This window comes from Xiphophorus couchianus, chromosome 9 (genome assembly GCF_001444195.1).
Source record: "Xiphophorus couchianus chromosome 9, X_couchianus-1.0, whole genome shotgun sequence".
NCBI lineage: Eukaryota > Metazoa > Chordata > Actinopteri > Cyprinodontiformes > Poeciliidae > Xiphophorus > Xiphophorus couchianus.
Window position 1 is genome coordinate 8,284,604 of NC_040236.1, and position 17,701 is coordinate 8,302,304.

The window sequence follows — 17,701 nt, forward strand, 5'->3', positions numbered from 1 at the left end:
TATGAATATATAATTGCTAATTTCCCCCATAGCAGTGTTAAAGGAGCACATTAAAGTTCCATTATCAAAAGTTGTGTCTTGATACTCCTGTGTATTTCTTGACAAAATTGATAGAACTGAAATTACCTTAAAGAAGAATCCACGGCATAACCTTTGCTCATCATTTGAACTCTCAGTACTGCCTTGTTCCATCTCCAAACCGTCATCAATTGTCAGATCCTCCGTAGACTTCATGACCGACAAAGGAACCTCAATCAGACTACTTTTGGCCTGACTGGAGGGTTCTGGCTTTGGAGGTAACTCTGATGGCGTCACTGTGAAGGTTTCTACTATAGGGTGGGCAAGAACCTCAGGGAAAGAAGACTCAATGGTGGGTTTAAGTTCAATAAATGATTTCTGAACTGTGCTGCTCTGGTCATCTTTTACAGTGTCTGAAATCTCATCATGGGTGTGAGATTCTGTTTCCTGGTTGGAGAAATTTGCACCTACTTCACTTTGTTCTGTTTTGGTCTGCAGCTTGGGAGAGCTGTGAGGGGAGCAGACAGCACACATCCTAGCCAGCTCCCTCTCAGGGGACAGGATGGAATCTGTCTCTTTAGTATTATCCCCATCTTGGTTGATTGTTTCTGGACTGGCAGCTGCTGGTTTCTCCCCCATATAAATAAAGGAGCTCTGCATAGGCTGGCAAGGAGAAAACCTGCGCAACCTCGGGATGCTATCGACTGACTGTGGTGCAGTTAGGACACGACTGTACGGTGCCAGCTTAAGCTCACTGGGTCGAGCTGTGCAAGGATTGCGTGAGTGGAAGGAGGCCGATTTGCGTTTGATGCTGGTTGGAGAGCGATGGGTTGAACGAGGTGAGTCGGCAGGGGAAGAAGGCCCAGAAGAGCGGGTAACAGCTCCAGGTCGAGGATGTTTCTGTGGTGAGGGGTTTGTATGAGGAGGGGGAATGACCCAGGCTTGCTGATGCTGTTGTTCCCTCATGGCCATGATAACTTCCTGCTGCTGAGCTAAACGTTGCATCTCAGCCTGGAGAAATGCCAAAGAGTGGTTGAGCTTTTCGATTGAACGTGTATACTCTGAGAGATCTGCTTCAGTGATCTGAGCATGGCTTTGTCCACCCTCATCTCCTGAACCTGGTGTCTTCTGCCAACAAGAGGATGTGGTGCTTTGTTCTGCTCCGTCAGGTGTATCAGCCTTGCTCTGGCCAAATTTAAATGTGGGACTTGTGCTCGCCAATTTTCCTTCTCCATCAGTTTGACCCCCTTCCTCTCCACTTACAGCCCCATCAGCTTTCCTCTTTACCACATTGAGAAATGCTGAGTGGCCCATCTTCTGCCGATGCCTTGTAAAAGCAGCTTCCACTTTCTTCTTTTGAGCTTCAATAGCTTTTCGTTTCTCTTCAAGCCTTATCCTCAGCTGCACCATCTCTGTAGCCATGACCTGTGCAGGGTCATTGGGTGGAAGCTGGACAGATGTGGGTGTTGCCTGAGCAGTAATGGCTGGTGTGTTTTGTTGACGGATGGGGCTGTGCTCAGGTGTTGGTGCCCAGGAGACTGACAGTGGGAGAGCAAACTCTGAGCCCTCTGGAGTGGTCTTCATGGAGCTGCTGCTTCCTCTGCCAGAATCTGGTGCTGATGGACTAAGCTTCCTCATCTTCTGCTCGGCAAAGCTGGTCAACTTCACTCCCGAGGGAGATTTGCTCTGATTGCTTGGACAGGGACTTGGTGTGTCCACATCCAGGTCCATGTTTACAGAGAGGTCTTTCAAAGAGGAATCTTCATCCAGCATGTCCTCTGTGCGGATGTGAATGCCGGTGTCCACCTCGGTGGTGTCTGCGGTGCTCAAAAGTTCTTTGGAATCAGACTCTGACAGAGGGTCCAAGCCACCAGCACCATCCCCAGGGTTTTGGCTGTGCAGAAAGAAACCATTGTTGATGCCCTCTACAGGTGGTCTAGTTGGGCTGTGGATGTTCGGGAGGGATTCTTCCATAGAGGGAGCTGATGTCAGGACATTTCCATGTCCGTTGGGGAATGCTTGCCTGCAGGACTCCACTCCTGCAAGGCGTTCTGGACAGCCTTCCTCCTGGATACCAATGCTCTGACCATTCACTGGCTGGAAAGACAGGTTCCTCTTCATTCCACGAGGCATGTGCTGGACCTTGAAACCAGAACCATCATCAGTGCTGATAGATCTAACCATTCCATGTGTAGAGGAAGGTACAGCAGGAGCAGAATCCCCTTTGTCAAAGGGGATGTCAAATGACACCCCGTAAGGCCCAGACCTATAACGAAAGATCAAAACTGTAAATAAATCTGCAGGTATGTGATTAGTGGCTAATTTAACTCAGTGAGCTCTTTAGATTTAACTCAAAATTACCACATCTATTGATGAGTAGATGTAATTACCAACCTTTTCTCTTTGGGCCATGTGCCTAGATTCCCATCAACAAAAGACATGGAGCTAGATCTCTTGATCTCTCCTGGATAACAAAAATCAGACAAAAAACAGGTAAAAACAATAGAATTTAAATGGCTAATCTTCTTGCTGTGAAAATTATAATTACCTGTGTTACGAAGCTGGGGCCGAAGGGGTAAACTATAAATTTACAGAAAAAGATAAATTTTCATTTTTAAATCTCATGAATCAACATAACTTTACACAAAATTCTTACAATACTCTACCTGGGTCTTTCAGGACTTGGAGGTCTTTCCATGAAACTTCTCTTGGTAGCTTTGGAGATTGGAATGAAAGGCATACTTTTTAATATGGATGATGTTTCTGGAAGGGTGAAACAGAGAAAATTTGTTTTCACAATGTAGATCATTACTGTACTATTCTCTTACCATTTCCAGTTTAGGAAACCTACAGGTATGTTGTATTTAACTTTTTATACTACATTTTCAAACAAACAAGACACCATTGTAACTTGCATGACATAACTTGAACTATAATGCTTGAATTTATTACTTGCCTTCCCCTTCATTGTCAAGCACGCTTGGCTTTACAAAAGACGGCTTAACCACCTCAAACCACCAAAACAGTTCGGCCATGAACACCAGATAGTTGTTCTGAGGGGAAAAAAACAAATGTTAAAATCATGGGACTAAGTCATGTTAAACCCATTTGATCTGAAGATTCTTCAAAGATAAATATACAGTAAGTACTTGCTTTAGATCAACTTCTACTAAATTACAACTGCATTGAATATATTTCCCCACCATGTGTCACTGTGGACTCCAAGAAGATCTGCAGTGATTAAATTTTCATCAAGTTTGTCCCTTTCCACACAATGTCTGCAAACAATTTACAGCTTAATTTCCAGTTATTTTTAAGCATTCCTTTCAGCAGATTAACACATTTTCTGAGGACTGATAAAAATAATTATTACCTACTATACTGAAAAAAAATGTATTGGAGCCAGAATTTGAGATATGTCAGAAACTACAAGAAGCCAAAAAGGCTAAATTCTTGTTTCCATGATAAGTATATTTTATAATTTTTGTCACAGTTGTGCAACCAACCAGTTAACCTAATTCACACTAGGTAAATGTTGATATTTTGTGACACTGCTGTGCCATGGTATGTCCAAGTCTAAATCAGGTCAACATACAGTAGGAGGTCAAACTGCTAGATTGCACTGCTCTGAAAAAAGAGCCACAATTTCAATACATAATATGTACTGCATATCTGGATATACCAAAAGAGTAATTCTAGAAAACTGACATTAATTTTGTAATAATTCTAACACATAGCAAAATTGTAAAATTTCTTAAAGAAAATACATTAGCATCTTGTTTTGCTTAAATGCATTTTAAGCATCTTGTTTTGCTTAAATGTATTTTAAGCATCTTGTTTTGCTTAAATGTATTTTTAGGCTAAATTATTGAAGTATTCTAAATCATGTGTTCATGCAGCCCCCATAAATATGCAGTATGGGAGCTCTGAAGCGAGAGTGACCTTGAGGGAACACACCCTCTAACCACCCCTCAATCCGCGGTCCCCAGACAAAGGCAGTGGTGCATGGATCAGCGCCAACGACATCCTTTTCACTTCATCAGCAATATTTTGCTCTGCTAAGCAAAAAACTACCACACGCACACACAAATTAAACATTCACTTCACAAGCCTCTAAACTGCAGCCCAAGAGCCCACCAGGAGGTGCAGAGGCAATTAACACTACTGACACTTGTCTATTGTGACTGTTACTGCAGCAATTTACAGTTTTTCTTCATGTTGGAGTCCACATGCTAGTGTGCAGAACTGCAAAACCAGTCTTTTCTAGGTGCTTTCAGTAAGTAAATTAATGTTATCAACATGCACAAATAAAACTTCTTTCAACTAAGTTTTTTCTTACTCAACATAATTTTTTTAAAACTGATAGTCAAACCATGCTATTTACCTTTGGGTAACATCCTTTAAGGTTTTGATGAATAGAAAAGTAGAAAAATATGCAAGAATGATGATGAGATCTCCTTATATCTGAACCACCCAGGCCTTGTTTTTTCTTTCCATCTGTTCCTCTGTCTACTACTGACACGCCAGGTGTGAGTGCTGTAGTATAATACCACCCCTAAGCAAGCATGCACTCACACAGATCACCCACTGCCCCACCTATCTTCCCATTGTTTGGTTCTACTACTTCTGACGTTGCCTGGTTTGCAGAACTGCCAGATTTTGCTGTTTGGAGGTTTAAGTGTGCAGCTTTTAACCTGACTGATGATTAATGAGATTTCTAGTTGGAAGAAGTAGGTTGGGTGGGGGTGGTGGCTAATCCACTCTGCAGGGATTGAGATGTCCCACACACAATATAATAATGAGACACCCAAAGGCACTTGTGGTGTGTATTGCTTAAAGCCAATAAAAAAGTCAATGGCAGGTCACTCAGACACACCCTGTGAGTGATATCATTGAGTTCTGTAGGAGACAAGGACATGCACTGACAATTCCTGGGGATTTAATCCCAACAAGAGGTGGAACGGAAGGTTGATTAAAGGATATGGGTCTAGCAAGCAGACAGAGACAATCACACAAATGTGGAAAATCCCACTCTTTCATTTCCTGCCAAGTTTATTGAGCTACTGTCAGTTCCAGAGGGGAAAACAGATCTTTCAATTTCAGACAGACTAGAAAGAAAAGCTGGTGTGGCAGCAGTGACTTGAACAGATGAAACGGCATGTCGCTTGTTAGTATCATTAAACTGGTTGCCTGTTAAACTTAGAAAGAAATGAAAAATATTATTGTTGATTTTAAGACATTTCATGGGGGGAACCTGTGTATATTATTGACCTCACTCACTATTTACAGTAAAACACTGAAAGGAAACAGTGGTTGTTGTTTTTTTCAATTTACCTACATTAATAAAATTACTAGATTTATTCTAATTATCTTTACACCCTTTACCGCACCACATTAACCTACTTCGGGATCTGAACTTAGTATCAGTCAGATGCAGTAGTTTTACATTTCACAGAAAATCGAGATGTCAAGCCATTTTTCCTTGAAATATCCTCCTCTAATGGAGAACCAACTAACTGAGATTTATGCAAAGCTTGACGTCCAGTGGTTTAAAGATAGTTAAAAACCAGACATGGTGAACAAAATATCCATTCTTTCAACCACAGATGGTAATTTAGATGTGTTGTGAATTAATTAAATGCAGAGTGTCCAAAGGGGAGTAGGGCTGACATGATTTACTAAGCCAAGCCCATTACCTAAGGGTAATGGCTAAGTTGTGTATGTAATAAATGGATTTTAGGGGGTTGGGTTTTAAAGGCTAACACACTGTGTTTTATAAAAGCATGGTGGAACTCAAGTGGAATTGTCATGTTTAAAGAAACATATTGTTTAAGCACTCATCCCTTGTCCACTGTCTTTTAAGTATCTTACATTTACAGTAATTTGCAATAGACGTGATTTTACATGAGCAGACTGATTTGTTCATGAGGATACTGATGAAAGTGTTGAATGTTTAAACTGTCAGCCTTCAATTTTAATTTTGATTATGCTGAATGAGTAAAGATGTTTGCAAAACTGTACAACCCACAGGTGCTGATAGATTGAGATTAATTTAAGAGCAACACCATCTTAAGAATAAATAAACAAGTTAGCGTGAGTATGTGCGCTGGCAGTTAGCTGAACCCTGGTGATTCTCTTCAATATTACTGTTCAGACCCTTCCCTCACCTTTCTAATTGCTTCACACTCCTACTACCTCTGTTCTGTTTCCAATTTCTTCTGTATCAACAGCCCCCTCACTTCGCCTCCCCTTAATGTCTCAGCTCAGTCTTTATAATAAGGTCTCCATTAGTGTGACGGGCTGCAGCACACAGCCACTGACGGTGTGTGTGCCTGGAAATCCAGGTCAAGGTTACCGAATTTGACTTGTTCGCTTTGCAGTTCTGCCTTTTACTGCTTCTTTCAGACAGTAACTGTGCTCTGCTGGGACAACTTTATGTCTGCAAAAATCAGTGTCAGCAAAATAATGCTGCTGGCTGGACTCAGTACACAATCACTCTTCTTTTTTCTTCATTTAAGCTCTGTTGACAGTAACATGCAGGTTTTTGGGGCAACACTTTTAATATGATACATTATAGTTATACACTTATGTTATAACATTAATTTTAACCTTTGAACTGCCACAACAATCCTTCACTTGTGTTGTCTCAGTTCAAACACTCAAAGCCCCTGTTTTGAAACACAAATTCTAAGCACAGTGGTCAAAATCCTTGAGCTTTTTGAGGAAGAACATCATTCGCAATCAGATTTAGATTTACACATTGACTTTAACATTCTAGAACATGAATAAGCTACAATCTAAATACTTCCATTGTAGGCCTGGTTGTATGTATAAGGTTAATTTTCATAGGCACAATGTTTTCACGGTGCAATGATTATTTCCAGACACAAACAGTTTTGCATGTTGGTCAAAAAGTTAATTTTTTTATTTCACCATGGTCAGGAGGAATTTTTTGGAGGAAGCATAAATGTATTGTAATAAAATACTAAATGTTTTGCTATTTTTAATCAAAGTAATGAGAAATACAACTATTCCAACTCATATATTTATATTGATAGTATTACCTTAAAATACATTTTATTCTGTCTCTGCTCAGAGCATATTCAGACAGTCTTTGTCTGAATCCAAAGACACGTTTAGACGGCAGCAAGCCAAAGCCAGACTCATCCATCAAATCACACACCAGTTTACTGTTTATGCAGCATTCGGGGGAAGAGACTACACCACAAGACACCACAAGAACAAAAACATGAAGCGCAAAAGGAAAGTTGCAATAAACCCTCCAACCAACAAAAGGGTGTTACTGAAGGAACAATTAGGTTGTCTGCACTGTGATTTGTCTTCTGATGTTGTGGTATTCATGTGTTTCAGAAGCCATGATGGCTATTTGATGAAAAGGATAAAATGCTCATTTGCTGTTCATGCACTTTTAAATCTGGCAAATATTTGGAAAAGTATTTAAAATAAAATGTAAAACAGAGAACAACAAACGCTTTTCTATTTTAAAAAGTACATCAGTCTGACATGGTTGACATATCTGCCAACTATTATTGGCTATATGTATGTTATTATTGCTGGAGGAAGAAAAGTAGGGCAGCAAGTGAGCTTAGCAAAAAATGAAAAACAGGAGTTGTTTCTAGGACAGATGCACTCCAGCATCATCATGTAGCAAGAAGTTTACACAAATCTACATAAAGATGCTAACTTTATGAATAAATTACAGACAAGTCTGTAAGCTGAAGCATTAACAAGGGAAAAGAAAAAAATAAGTATATTTTAGTGAGACAAATGCAAACCAAAAAGTACAAGTGGCAGAAGTAAAGAAAACACAAAGTCTGAAAACAACACAAAATGAAAGACACAAGGAATGTCTCACAAAGAAGTGGGACCTAAAATAGGGTAAGAAAAACAATGTAAAAGCAAATAGTATAGAAGGAAAAAGCTAAATAAGTGCACGCAGCAGCAGTGCAGCCTGTATGGAGTTCTCCAATTTTGTGGTTTGAACAGAGGGTTTTTAACGAGGTTTTTCCACAGCATGACTCACTCCACTGGCGTGCAACCCAGCTTATTTTTTTCTTTTATTCAGCCTTTCTCCCTATACACAACTATGCCATATGGGTTTCTTCTCTGTGTCGAAAAAAAAGTCCACAAAAATAGGTAAAACAAAAACTTTCCTAATAATGTATCAGTGAGTAGAATCAGTTAGCGTTTGGACAATAAGCTAACTGTCCGAATGAAAAAAAAGCAGCAAGAAGTTTAGAACTGCAAACCTAAACATTATGAAATCATTCATGATAATTTCAACATGATAATTTTGAACTTTTTGTCTTTTGTTGAAGAAAAATGATGCATGCTGATTTAGGCTGTACCTTGATGGTTGAGGAGGCATAGAGCATGTCCTCCAGGCTGAAATGGCAGCAGCTGTTCAGGTTGTCTTTGCAGAAGTCCTGAATGAGCTGCAGGTTGTAGAGACGGTCGGCCAGACTCATATTCTCCTTCAAACAGACATCTATGAGGGCAGACAGATCCATCAGCTGTCAGACAAAATTTGATGACTAGAAAGCTTTTTACTGCACTGAAAGATTAACAATCTTTTTTTCCAGACACAGCTAAGGTAGCTTTTTTAACTTTTCCTCAAACATTTGTAGAAGTCTTAAATGTCAAGATAGTGGTTTACTGTTATTTAATAGTGATTGATGTTTTTCTCCATGATTCTCTCTAATTAGTAAATTACCATGTGTTTACAAAGTAGATAGCTTTGTTTACTTGGTCCTTCAATTGAATGCATCTTCTGTTTGTGAAAGACAACTGATCCACTCAGTGAACCTACACTATACCGTCTCTTTTCTGACATCAGAATCTAAAAACGGCAACTGTTTCCATCTCGTCTCCTTACTATCCAGGGGCAGCAGCTGAGGGCAGTAGAAATGCAGCAGTGCACCCAGAGCCGAGCCGTCTGTGCTGTCCTTAAGTAGGTTGTCCACTGGGGGGATCCAGGGAGCCAGCTGGGTAGAGGCCTGCTCTTTCCGATAGCGAGCCTGTTGATATAAACAGCTTTAAACCCAAGTGCTTTGCAGAACAGCATCTTGCTTAGATTTGCAGTAGTTTGTAATTTAGACTTATCCTGTTGTTTCTGTTTTTCATTCACTTAATGGGAGGCAAAATTAGGCACAATTAATGGAGCGACCCTCGCAACAGCTGGGCTTTCATTAGAGCTTTCAAGAAGCGGCAAATAGTTTAGAGAACAGTGTGAATTTAGAGGATTTACTCATGAAGGAAGGTAATTAGATGACTTTGGAAATTGACTGGTATGTGCCAAAGCCAAGAAACAATAGGTTTTTAAATGATTTGTATTCAAATGTTGTAAAGTTATTTACATTTATTTTCTCTAGGTGAAATAAAAAACACAAGGGGCTTGTCACTCAAATGACAATAACTAAAATATGGATTTCAAACTATAGCAGTATTTCTTCCTAGCTGTCTAAAACCTATAAAGTATTTTTTCTTGTCTAATGTTTAATCGTGGGAGAACTTAAGAAATTCCTCAATGTTGTATAACCTATAGAATCTAAAGAAGTATGTAATAAATAGGTAAAGCCACAATAGAAAAAAAAATTTTTTCATGAGTTTCACTAAACGTATCCCTATGTACAATAGGTACTGAAGCAAGTTTAATAAGAATCAGAAGATTTTTGTCATCTCTCTGATGTGTATAAAATGACAAATGATGACCTGTTGACAAGACAAATAGAAATTCTATGTACACAACAAACAAATGAGGTAGAGCTTCAAAATATATGCAAGCCAAATTGTTATTGCAATATTAATGCATTCATATTCATTTGTAATGGCCTGCTTGGCAATATTAAATTTGACCAATTTCTCTGCCTTTCATTATTTTTGATCCCTTCCAGCACAGTTATAGAGTCTAGTGATATAAAGAGCGAGATCCAAAAGCTCTTACCATGTATTGAGCTTTGAAAAAAATGATTAATTAGGAAAATCTGGGCTAGTAGCAACTAATACTGTGACAATGTTCAACATCAACCTTGCAATAGCATGTTTTTCTAATATTGTGTGGCTCTGTGGGAGGGATGAAATAAATCACTATGAACACAGATGCAAAAGGAGCAGCAGTGATAAGTGGACTTACAGGCACAAGCTTCATGTACCACTTGGTTGGAGACTGCAGCAGCGAAGCAGAAGGAAAGGGAACCATAAAGAAATGTTCTAAATGAGATTAGTTAGTAATGCAATTAGTAACATAAGCAGTAACATAACAGCACTGACACCAAAGTAAGAAGTGTTGGTAATTGTTTTTGTGTGTATGAAAGACATCCCACTCATCTTAAAAAACTGTATAGCTTAGTTGTAATATGCTTAAATTGCTTTCGCTTTTTATCTTTTCTTTCATGTGGATACAGCAAAACAACTGTCACATCTTAAAGTTCCGATGTAAGAAATGTGTGGTAAGAACATTTACTGTGATTAGGTCCTGACTTTATAGTAAATGACATAAACATGACAAAGTGTACTTTTTGTAAATTAAAATTCATGGGGATGTATTCAAGAAAAATAAGAAAAGAACAGAAGGTTTCCTTCTCCTAAAACCATTTTTGTCACTTTTGTAATATTTAAAGACAATTTTAGAACCTGTTAGCCATGACGCTGTTATTTACATTCTCATCTTTTGCAATCACATGCAATTACATAAGTCTTTTTGACCTGAGATAATGCATTATAATTTAGAGGAACAAATATCAAAGTACAATTTCCTTTAAGGGCTATGATTAAAATGCCGTGAAATTGGTATTTTAAATTTGACAGTCACTTTTCCATGCCAGTTCCAATAGATTCACACTAAAATACCTGAGTGTATCTGTTGGATAATCTTGACTGTTCAAATGTTCACAGTCAAGTTAATAAAAACCTGTCTCATGAAAGAGAAAATCCAAATAACATTTCTACTGCATTCATGTCAAAATCTGTCAGCTATCCTCTGACGATGTAAGCTGCTTCCAGACGAGGCTTGTTGCACCTAAAAGTTAATTCCCACACTCCCTTGAGTCACCAAAGACCCAAAATTCACGTCAATCAAAATGACGTCCATTTCCATAACTTCAAAGAAGGAAAGCTGTGACTTGTAGGGAAAATACAGACACTCTAATGAAATCATCAATATAACTAGAAAAGGCACAAAAAGTATCAAAAAAAAAAAAGAGAGAGACATAAGCTGTCCTGGATTTTCCTGATTTGATTAGTGTCACAGCGCTCACCCACATCTGTTCTAATCTAGTCAACATTTTAGTGGTTAATCAGTTTTATCTGTTGGTCAGGATGTCAGAATAGTTCATCATACAATATATTTAGGTAGGCAAGAAATAGAACTGATCAGCTTATAAACATGAGGAAAAGACAAGATTTAGTCCCAATCTGTGCAAATGAGTTCCAGTCAATTGATAAGTAACACTAGTTATAAATACTTTGTTTATTCACAATTCGGACACAAGAATTAGGATTATGTTTGCCTCATATTTGACTCATTTTATTGCCATCAGCATAAAAAATTTATAACAATTTAGTGTTCCTACAAGCATGAAAGTATTTACTCCCTTAAGTTTATTTAAATATTTTCTATCTCTGTGTTGTACAGTTCTTTGCTATCGTAATTACATTCACTAATAACATCCAATGATATTTTTAACAGATGGTTTCTGTGCCAACAACTTGAAGTAAATCTAATTCTTCTTTTTCCCTTCAACTCAAAGCCTGAAAGTTTTTTGCAACCGTGCCATAAAGTCATTGTTGTGGAAAAGTGCATCTGTAGACTGAGACAAACTACCAACTCCCTCCAGAACCAGGAGTCAATTAAGCTGTGCTCCTCAACAATACAAAGTAAGCAAACTCTCACAGGTTTTCAGGCTGACCTGAGAACCAGCAAAGGCAAATTTGAAAATATTTATTCAGGTGTCATTATTATCAGATACAATATGATTGGATGGCTTGGTAATTCTAATAAATTTTATTCAAAGGTCAGCATGCACTTTGCAGATCATTCAGGCTCCAAATACCACAGCCTGCTGCCACAGCTTGACAACAAGAGGAAGACTGTCAGCTTCTAAACTGATGTTAGACTTTTCACTGAGTAGTGCTACACAGTGTATCCACCAGTCAAACCCATGAGGGCATATAAGGTCCTTAGAGGAAAAAAATAAATCAACCTTCCAAACACTTGTCATGTTGCAACCATCACCCCTACAAATAACTGATGAGATAAAATAATGTCAGTGTCGCCCCGACTGCCCTAGAAGGGTGTGTGTCTCTCACTGTCTGTTTGCGTGACTCATACTAACTGCAGACCTACAGCAGACAGTAGGCGGGAGGGGGACAAAAAGCTGCTGGAGGTAGCAAATGTAACATTGTACTATTTTAAAGGCAACTGGTTTTTAGAAACTTGCGATCCTATGGTCATTTCTATTTTCCCTCTCAAAATGACAATGAACTTTTCCTCTAAGAAAATTAATAGCAAACCACTGATTATTTAAAATAAAACTTTTAGCTATAGTTCTCTTTGGGTATCAAGGATTATTTTGTCTGCTGCAGTGTCCTTAATATGTACAATAATTGTGAACTCAGTATAATGAAAAGATTTCAAAATTGTTCCCAATTATGCATCAAAGCACATGAGCCTTACCATTATCTAAGCTTGATTAAAAAAAAAAAAAAACATACTGTCTTTTAATGTGTTTACAGGCAGAAAAAAGTGGGAGATTTCAGTTTTGGGGCACTTGGATTACATATTTTCCACTACATTACCTGTTGATCACTGTTTGGAGTTAATCAGTTGGAAATTGCCACCTTTTGATCACTGCCTGATTAATTGGTGCTTGACAAAATTATATCATACACACTATTATAACATGTTTAGTCTAAATACATATGCTAAAAACTTTGCACTTTACCACATCCCCATTACAATAATACTGTAAATTACCTACCTAACATAATACGTTATTATGTAATTACTACAAGGAGAGAAATTTAATGTTTTGCTAAAGTTTTAGTTGGATGGTACAAATAACTTTACTTAATAATTAGACTTTAAACTGAAAAAAATCACGTAATCTCCAGAGAGCCTGAAATCTGTCTAACACATCAGAATGTGTTCAAATGAAGCATTTAGCGAGTTTGTCTATTAAACTACAGCAAAGTCTGCCATAAGCAAAAGACATAGAAGTCACAACAAGGACACAACACCAACACACACACGGCATCTAAGGCTAGTAGCCTTGAGGTTCATGAGGACAGTGGAAGGTCAACTCCACAGCTCCTGGGCCAAACAAGGGGATTTGTTATCACCCAAAAATCAGCATCAGACTAGACTAAATAGATAATAAGTGACCATGTTTATCATTCAGTTTTTGGTTCAGTAGTACAAGCCCCCCCCAGAAGTTTCAATGAGGATATGATTTCACTTTCTGGTTCCACTTTACCAGTTAAAGCATGTGTGCCTAGCTGTGTGTTTGTGAAGGATAGCTGAGGCATGCACTGCTGTGTCTGCACACTGACTGGTCAGATCATCGTCAAACACTGTGCAGCCCTGAGAAAAGGAAGTGCAGTTCTCCCATCTCTGGAGGTCAAAACAAGGCAGCTGAGCTGCCAGTTTAGCATGAGATGGGCTTTTAACATCTTTAAGATGAAGCAACACCAATCGTGTTATGTCAGAGTGTGTTGTATGGCATAACTTGGGAGAGAGAAATGGAAGAAATAAAAAGAAATTTTTTATTTCTTTGGGGGCAAAGGAAATGGAGGTAGGAAACGTGACAACAATATGTCAATAATATATAATATAATTTTTTCTCAATCCCTGAACATGTTTAAGGTCCAGATGACAGAGAGGAAGCCACCGCAGCATTTCAAAAGTCAATCCTTTCTTTAAAACTGCTGGCAGTGACTATTCAAGGACATGGAAGGGAGACGGCCAGACAAGGCATGAAGGATAAACATGAAGGTGAGTCCATGAGTGACATCATTCACCTCCTCTTCCTCTCTCTGACACGTTGTTTGAAACTCTCCTCCTCACTGCTGCAGAGTAATAAACGCATCACAGATGCTAAAACAAAGTGGAGCCATAAAAATACTATGTACATCCACTCCTGCTTCAGTAGCAAACTATAATCCAATTTTATTGCTACTGGATAATAAATTGCAATGATAAAGGTGCCATAAAATCAGACACCGACTGTCTGTATTACTGGAAGAGTCAAAAGCTTACAAACAGCTGCACTATGAAGAGAAACTTGGATCTAATTTTACAGAGGAGTACGTTTGCATCACTCATCGGTCATGGAAACAATAAAAGAACAGAGTTCTTGCATACAACATAATTTTAACTTAAATGTTATCATATGTTGTGGTATTTACTGCAATAAAGATAGAAGTGAATATGAAAGAAACTATTTTTGACTATGCCTAAATTGTCTATTTTCATCACATAGTTTCAGTTATCCAAATAATGTGGATCTTAAAAAATGCTGTAATTATAGCTGTTTCAATTGACCCGTCACCTAAATATATATTTGCTTAACTTTTTAAAAAAAAATTTATTTTCTTATTTAATTGTTTTGTAAATTAGAGAATAGTGCTTTTAAAACAGCATACAATTGAAATCTGTATGAACATCAAATGCAATACAACTTTTTGTGCACATTTCTGTCAATGTATGTTTTTATCTAAAGAATGAAATGCTCATTATGATATATGTCGAGCATTAATGAGTTATTGCAATACTCATTGGGTAAGAAACTGTTTTGGCAAACAGACTCAAACAGGCAGAATACAGAGACTATTTCAGTTATACATAAAAAACCACATAGGCATCACCTCCATATCTTAGAGTATAAAAAATAAGCGCTGATTCTGGAGAAAGTTACATAAGCAATCTGTGACTGCAGGGAATCCTGAAGGTTCAACCAAGACTAAATAACTGCTTATCTAATTAGACTGGAGAGTCCTGACCCTCTGACAAAGATTCAAAAGATGAGTGGGTAAACATCAATGCCTTTAATATCTAATTTCTTGGTTTAATATTCATTAAACAAACATTGAAACAAAAATATCTGACTAAGAATTTTCTTGATGCTGGCTAAGTTTTAAACAGCTTCACACAGTCAAGAAACTTGTCTGAAATACTGTAGTAACACAGAGGTCTGGGAAAAATAAGTGTCAGTCAAAGAGAAATGCTGTGGTAAATCCATTACTTGGAGCCAAGGATTTCACTCAGCTCAGTTGAATGTGTCCATCACACTGTGTACAGTATATGCAGTGTGTGAAGTGCTACAGCTAGATGAGAAAAGTCAAAAGAAAACACCCACCCTAGGACTCCCAGTCTGCTCAGCACTCTGTGTCTCCTTCTTCTTCTGTTCCTGAGCAATAACATCTTTCAGATACTCATTTACCTAATGGGGGAGGAAAAATAATACTCTATTATCAAAGAAAGAAACAACATCTTTGAGAGTGTAAAACACAGCTCCAAGTGATTAAATACATTAAACAATTATGGTTTTACATTGCAAAACACAAAGGATTTGATTTTACTTGTTTTAATTCAGTGTGCTACAAACTGCATGTTGTGGAAGTAGTGAGTATTCCAACAGGGAGCCATATGCCTTTCTAGCAGGAGACCATGACCACACCTCCTGTAACCCTTTGTCTGATCTGAGTGTGTTTGAAGTCCAGATCTGGAAGCCCTCCAGAGCTGCAGCTAGAAGAATGTAAACAGAGTCTGACTGGATTCTGTCATCTGTGCATGCAGCCATCTGTGCATGCAGCCCTGCAAAAGCAACCATGTTGCAATTTATATGGATGGGAGAAATATATTAACAGCTGATTTGTTTTTGAAGTAGTGCAGGTTCAAATCTAGTCATGTTATATTTGTTGTAATAGCATAGTGTGAAATTATTCCTTTACTACTAGAAGGATGTTTTATTTTCAAGCTATTAAGTGGCTTTTTGCAAATTCATAGGGGACACTGAGAGAGCTTTTAGTAAGAAACTGATTTTGTTTACCCACTTTATTATAAATGCCAGATGAGCAGAGTGTTTGTTGAATTATCCATTTCCACAAGCAACAGTGTGAATGTCATTTGTAGAGATAACTGGTTTAGATTGACATAAGCCCATATCCTGCTTGGTTCAGTTAGAAGCTCCAAATTTATGTTGCCCTTTTGTTTATCATGTAAATGAGTCCCTGTGTGTTCCTCAGTCCTGTGTTACAAGTCTAGATAGATAATAAGCTGTGTTATTTTACAGACAGGTTTATGCTGTAACAGCAGTGCCTTGCAAATGTATTCATACCTCTTAAATCTTTTACAAACACAACCTTCAAAGTTGTTTATTTGACATTTGTGATAGGCTAATATAAAGTAGTGCATTATTGCCAATAGTAATGCAAATAATACATGGCGTCAAAGTTTTTACAAATGGAGTGACAAACTTACTCCCCCAGAGTTAGTATGATACTGCAAACTACTTCTGTGATTAATGTACTACTTGCTTGTCAGTACAGATGTTCAGCCACTAACACTATTCATAATGTCCTTCAGCAAACTTTTAAGGTCCTCAAAGAGTAGCTGTGTCTATACTGAGTTTTAATAATACACAACTGGACTCTGTTTATTGAATTGATGTCTTCTGAAAACAATTGTTTGAACTGGAATTTATTTAGCGGTACCAGACTACAGACTACTATAAAAACAATGCAAGTCCCAGTTTACAGATAGTTTACAGAAAGACTTACAGTAAACTGGAAAAAAGAAAGAAAGGAAAAAAAATCCACAATAATGTATTTTGTGTTGAACTACCACATAAAATTCCAATACACTGAAGTTTGTTGTTACACACTGATGTGAGAAAATGTGAAAGATTTTAAAGGGTGTGAATATTTTTCCAAGGTAATATATTTATGGTAAGTTCCGTCAGTCAGTCTAACACAAGTTTTAGTTTGTAATTGAGAAATGTTTTTTTTTCTGTTAAACAAACAGTAACCTGCATTTTGTATGCATAAGCAGATACAATTCTAGACACTGGAATTAATATAATTAAAGGATTAAAGCCTTTAACTGCAACAGAAAAACAATACCAAACCTTGTTAATCCAGGTGGTCACAGCGTCCTCTGTATCATATGGTCTTTCCTCCTCATAGTCGCAGGATGAATACTGATGAGTGCAAGCCATTACCTTCTCCACATTTACAGTCTCTACTGTGTACGCCATCATCAGAGTGTCAATCATGGCCAAGTGGGCACCCTAGGAGAACAACAGCACAAAGCAGGTGAAAACTAACGGTTCATGTGCAGTTAAGGGCTGGTCCAGTTTATCCACATTAAGGGTGGAGTGTCTTAATTTGTCCAAAGTCTGACTTTTTGTCTAGTGTCACATTTGACACTAGACAAATATGACACTATTTGTCATATAGTGTCCAATATGGCTGAAGGGCAAAAATAATTGAGTAAATATGGACATTATTCTTTATTAGTGCATTTGATTGTTTGTATCCTAATAAATCAGATACATTAAAACACATAGTGCTATGAAACTGTTATTTGACATTTTTCAGTAACACTTTGTTTAACGGGTTGTGAATAAGACTGTTATGACACTGTCATAAACATGACATAACGCCT

At 37.9% G+C, this 17,701-nt stretch overlaps 1 protein-coding gene across 7 annotated transcripts in view; it reads right to left on the bottom strand.

Annotated features, from left to right (window-relative positions):
* Positions 1 to 17,701, bottom strand: part of camsap2a (calmodulin regulated spectrin-associated protein family, member 2a) — a 42,071-nt gene that overhangs the window by 7,878 nt on the left and 16,492 nt on the right. For 5 of the 7 annotated variants that reach the window (XM_028027971.1, XM_028027973.1, XM_028027972.1 and 2 more), the window contains 10 exons: positions 17,163 to 17,324; positions 15,393 to 15,476; positions 10,172 to 10,204; positions 8,915 to 9,056; positions 8,388 to 8,527; positions 2,975 to 3,071; positions 2,685 to 2,781; positions 2,567 to 2,598; positions 2,413 to 2,482; positions 127 to 2,284 (listed from right to left, as the gene is read on the bottom strand). In XM_028027971.1, the coding sequence (XP_027883772.1) occupies positions 127 to 2,284; positions 2,413 to 2,482; positions 2,567 to 2,598; positions 2,685 to 2,781; positions 2,975 to 3,071; positions 8,388 to 8,527; positions 8,915 to 9,056; positions 10,172 to 10,204; positions 15,393 to 15,476; positions 17,163 to 17,324 (3,015 nt within the window). The remainder of the gene's footprint in view (positions 1 to 126; positions 2,285 to 2,412; positions 2,483 to 2,566; positions 2,599 to 2,684; positions 2,782 to 2,974; positions 3,072 to 8,387; positions 8,528 to 8,914; positions 9,057 to 10,171; positions 10,205 to 15,392; positions 15,477 to 17,162; positions 17,325 to 17,701) is intronic. The other 2 variants (XM_028027974.1, XM_028027977.1) reach the window with 1 other exon arrangement.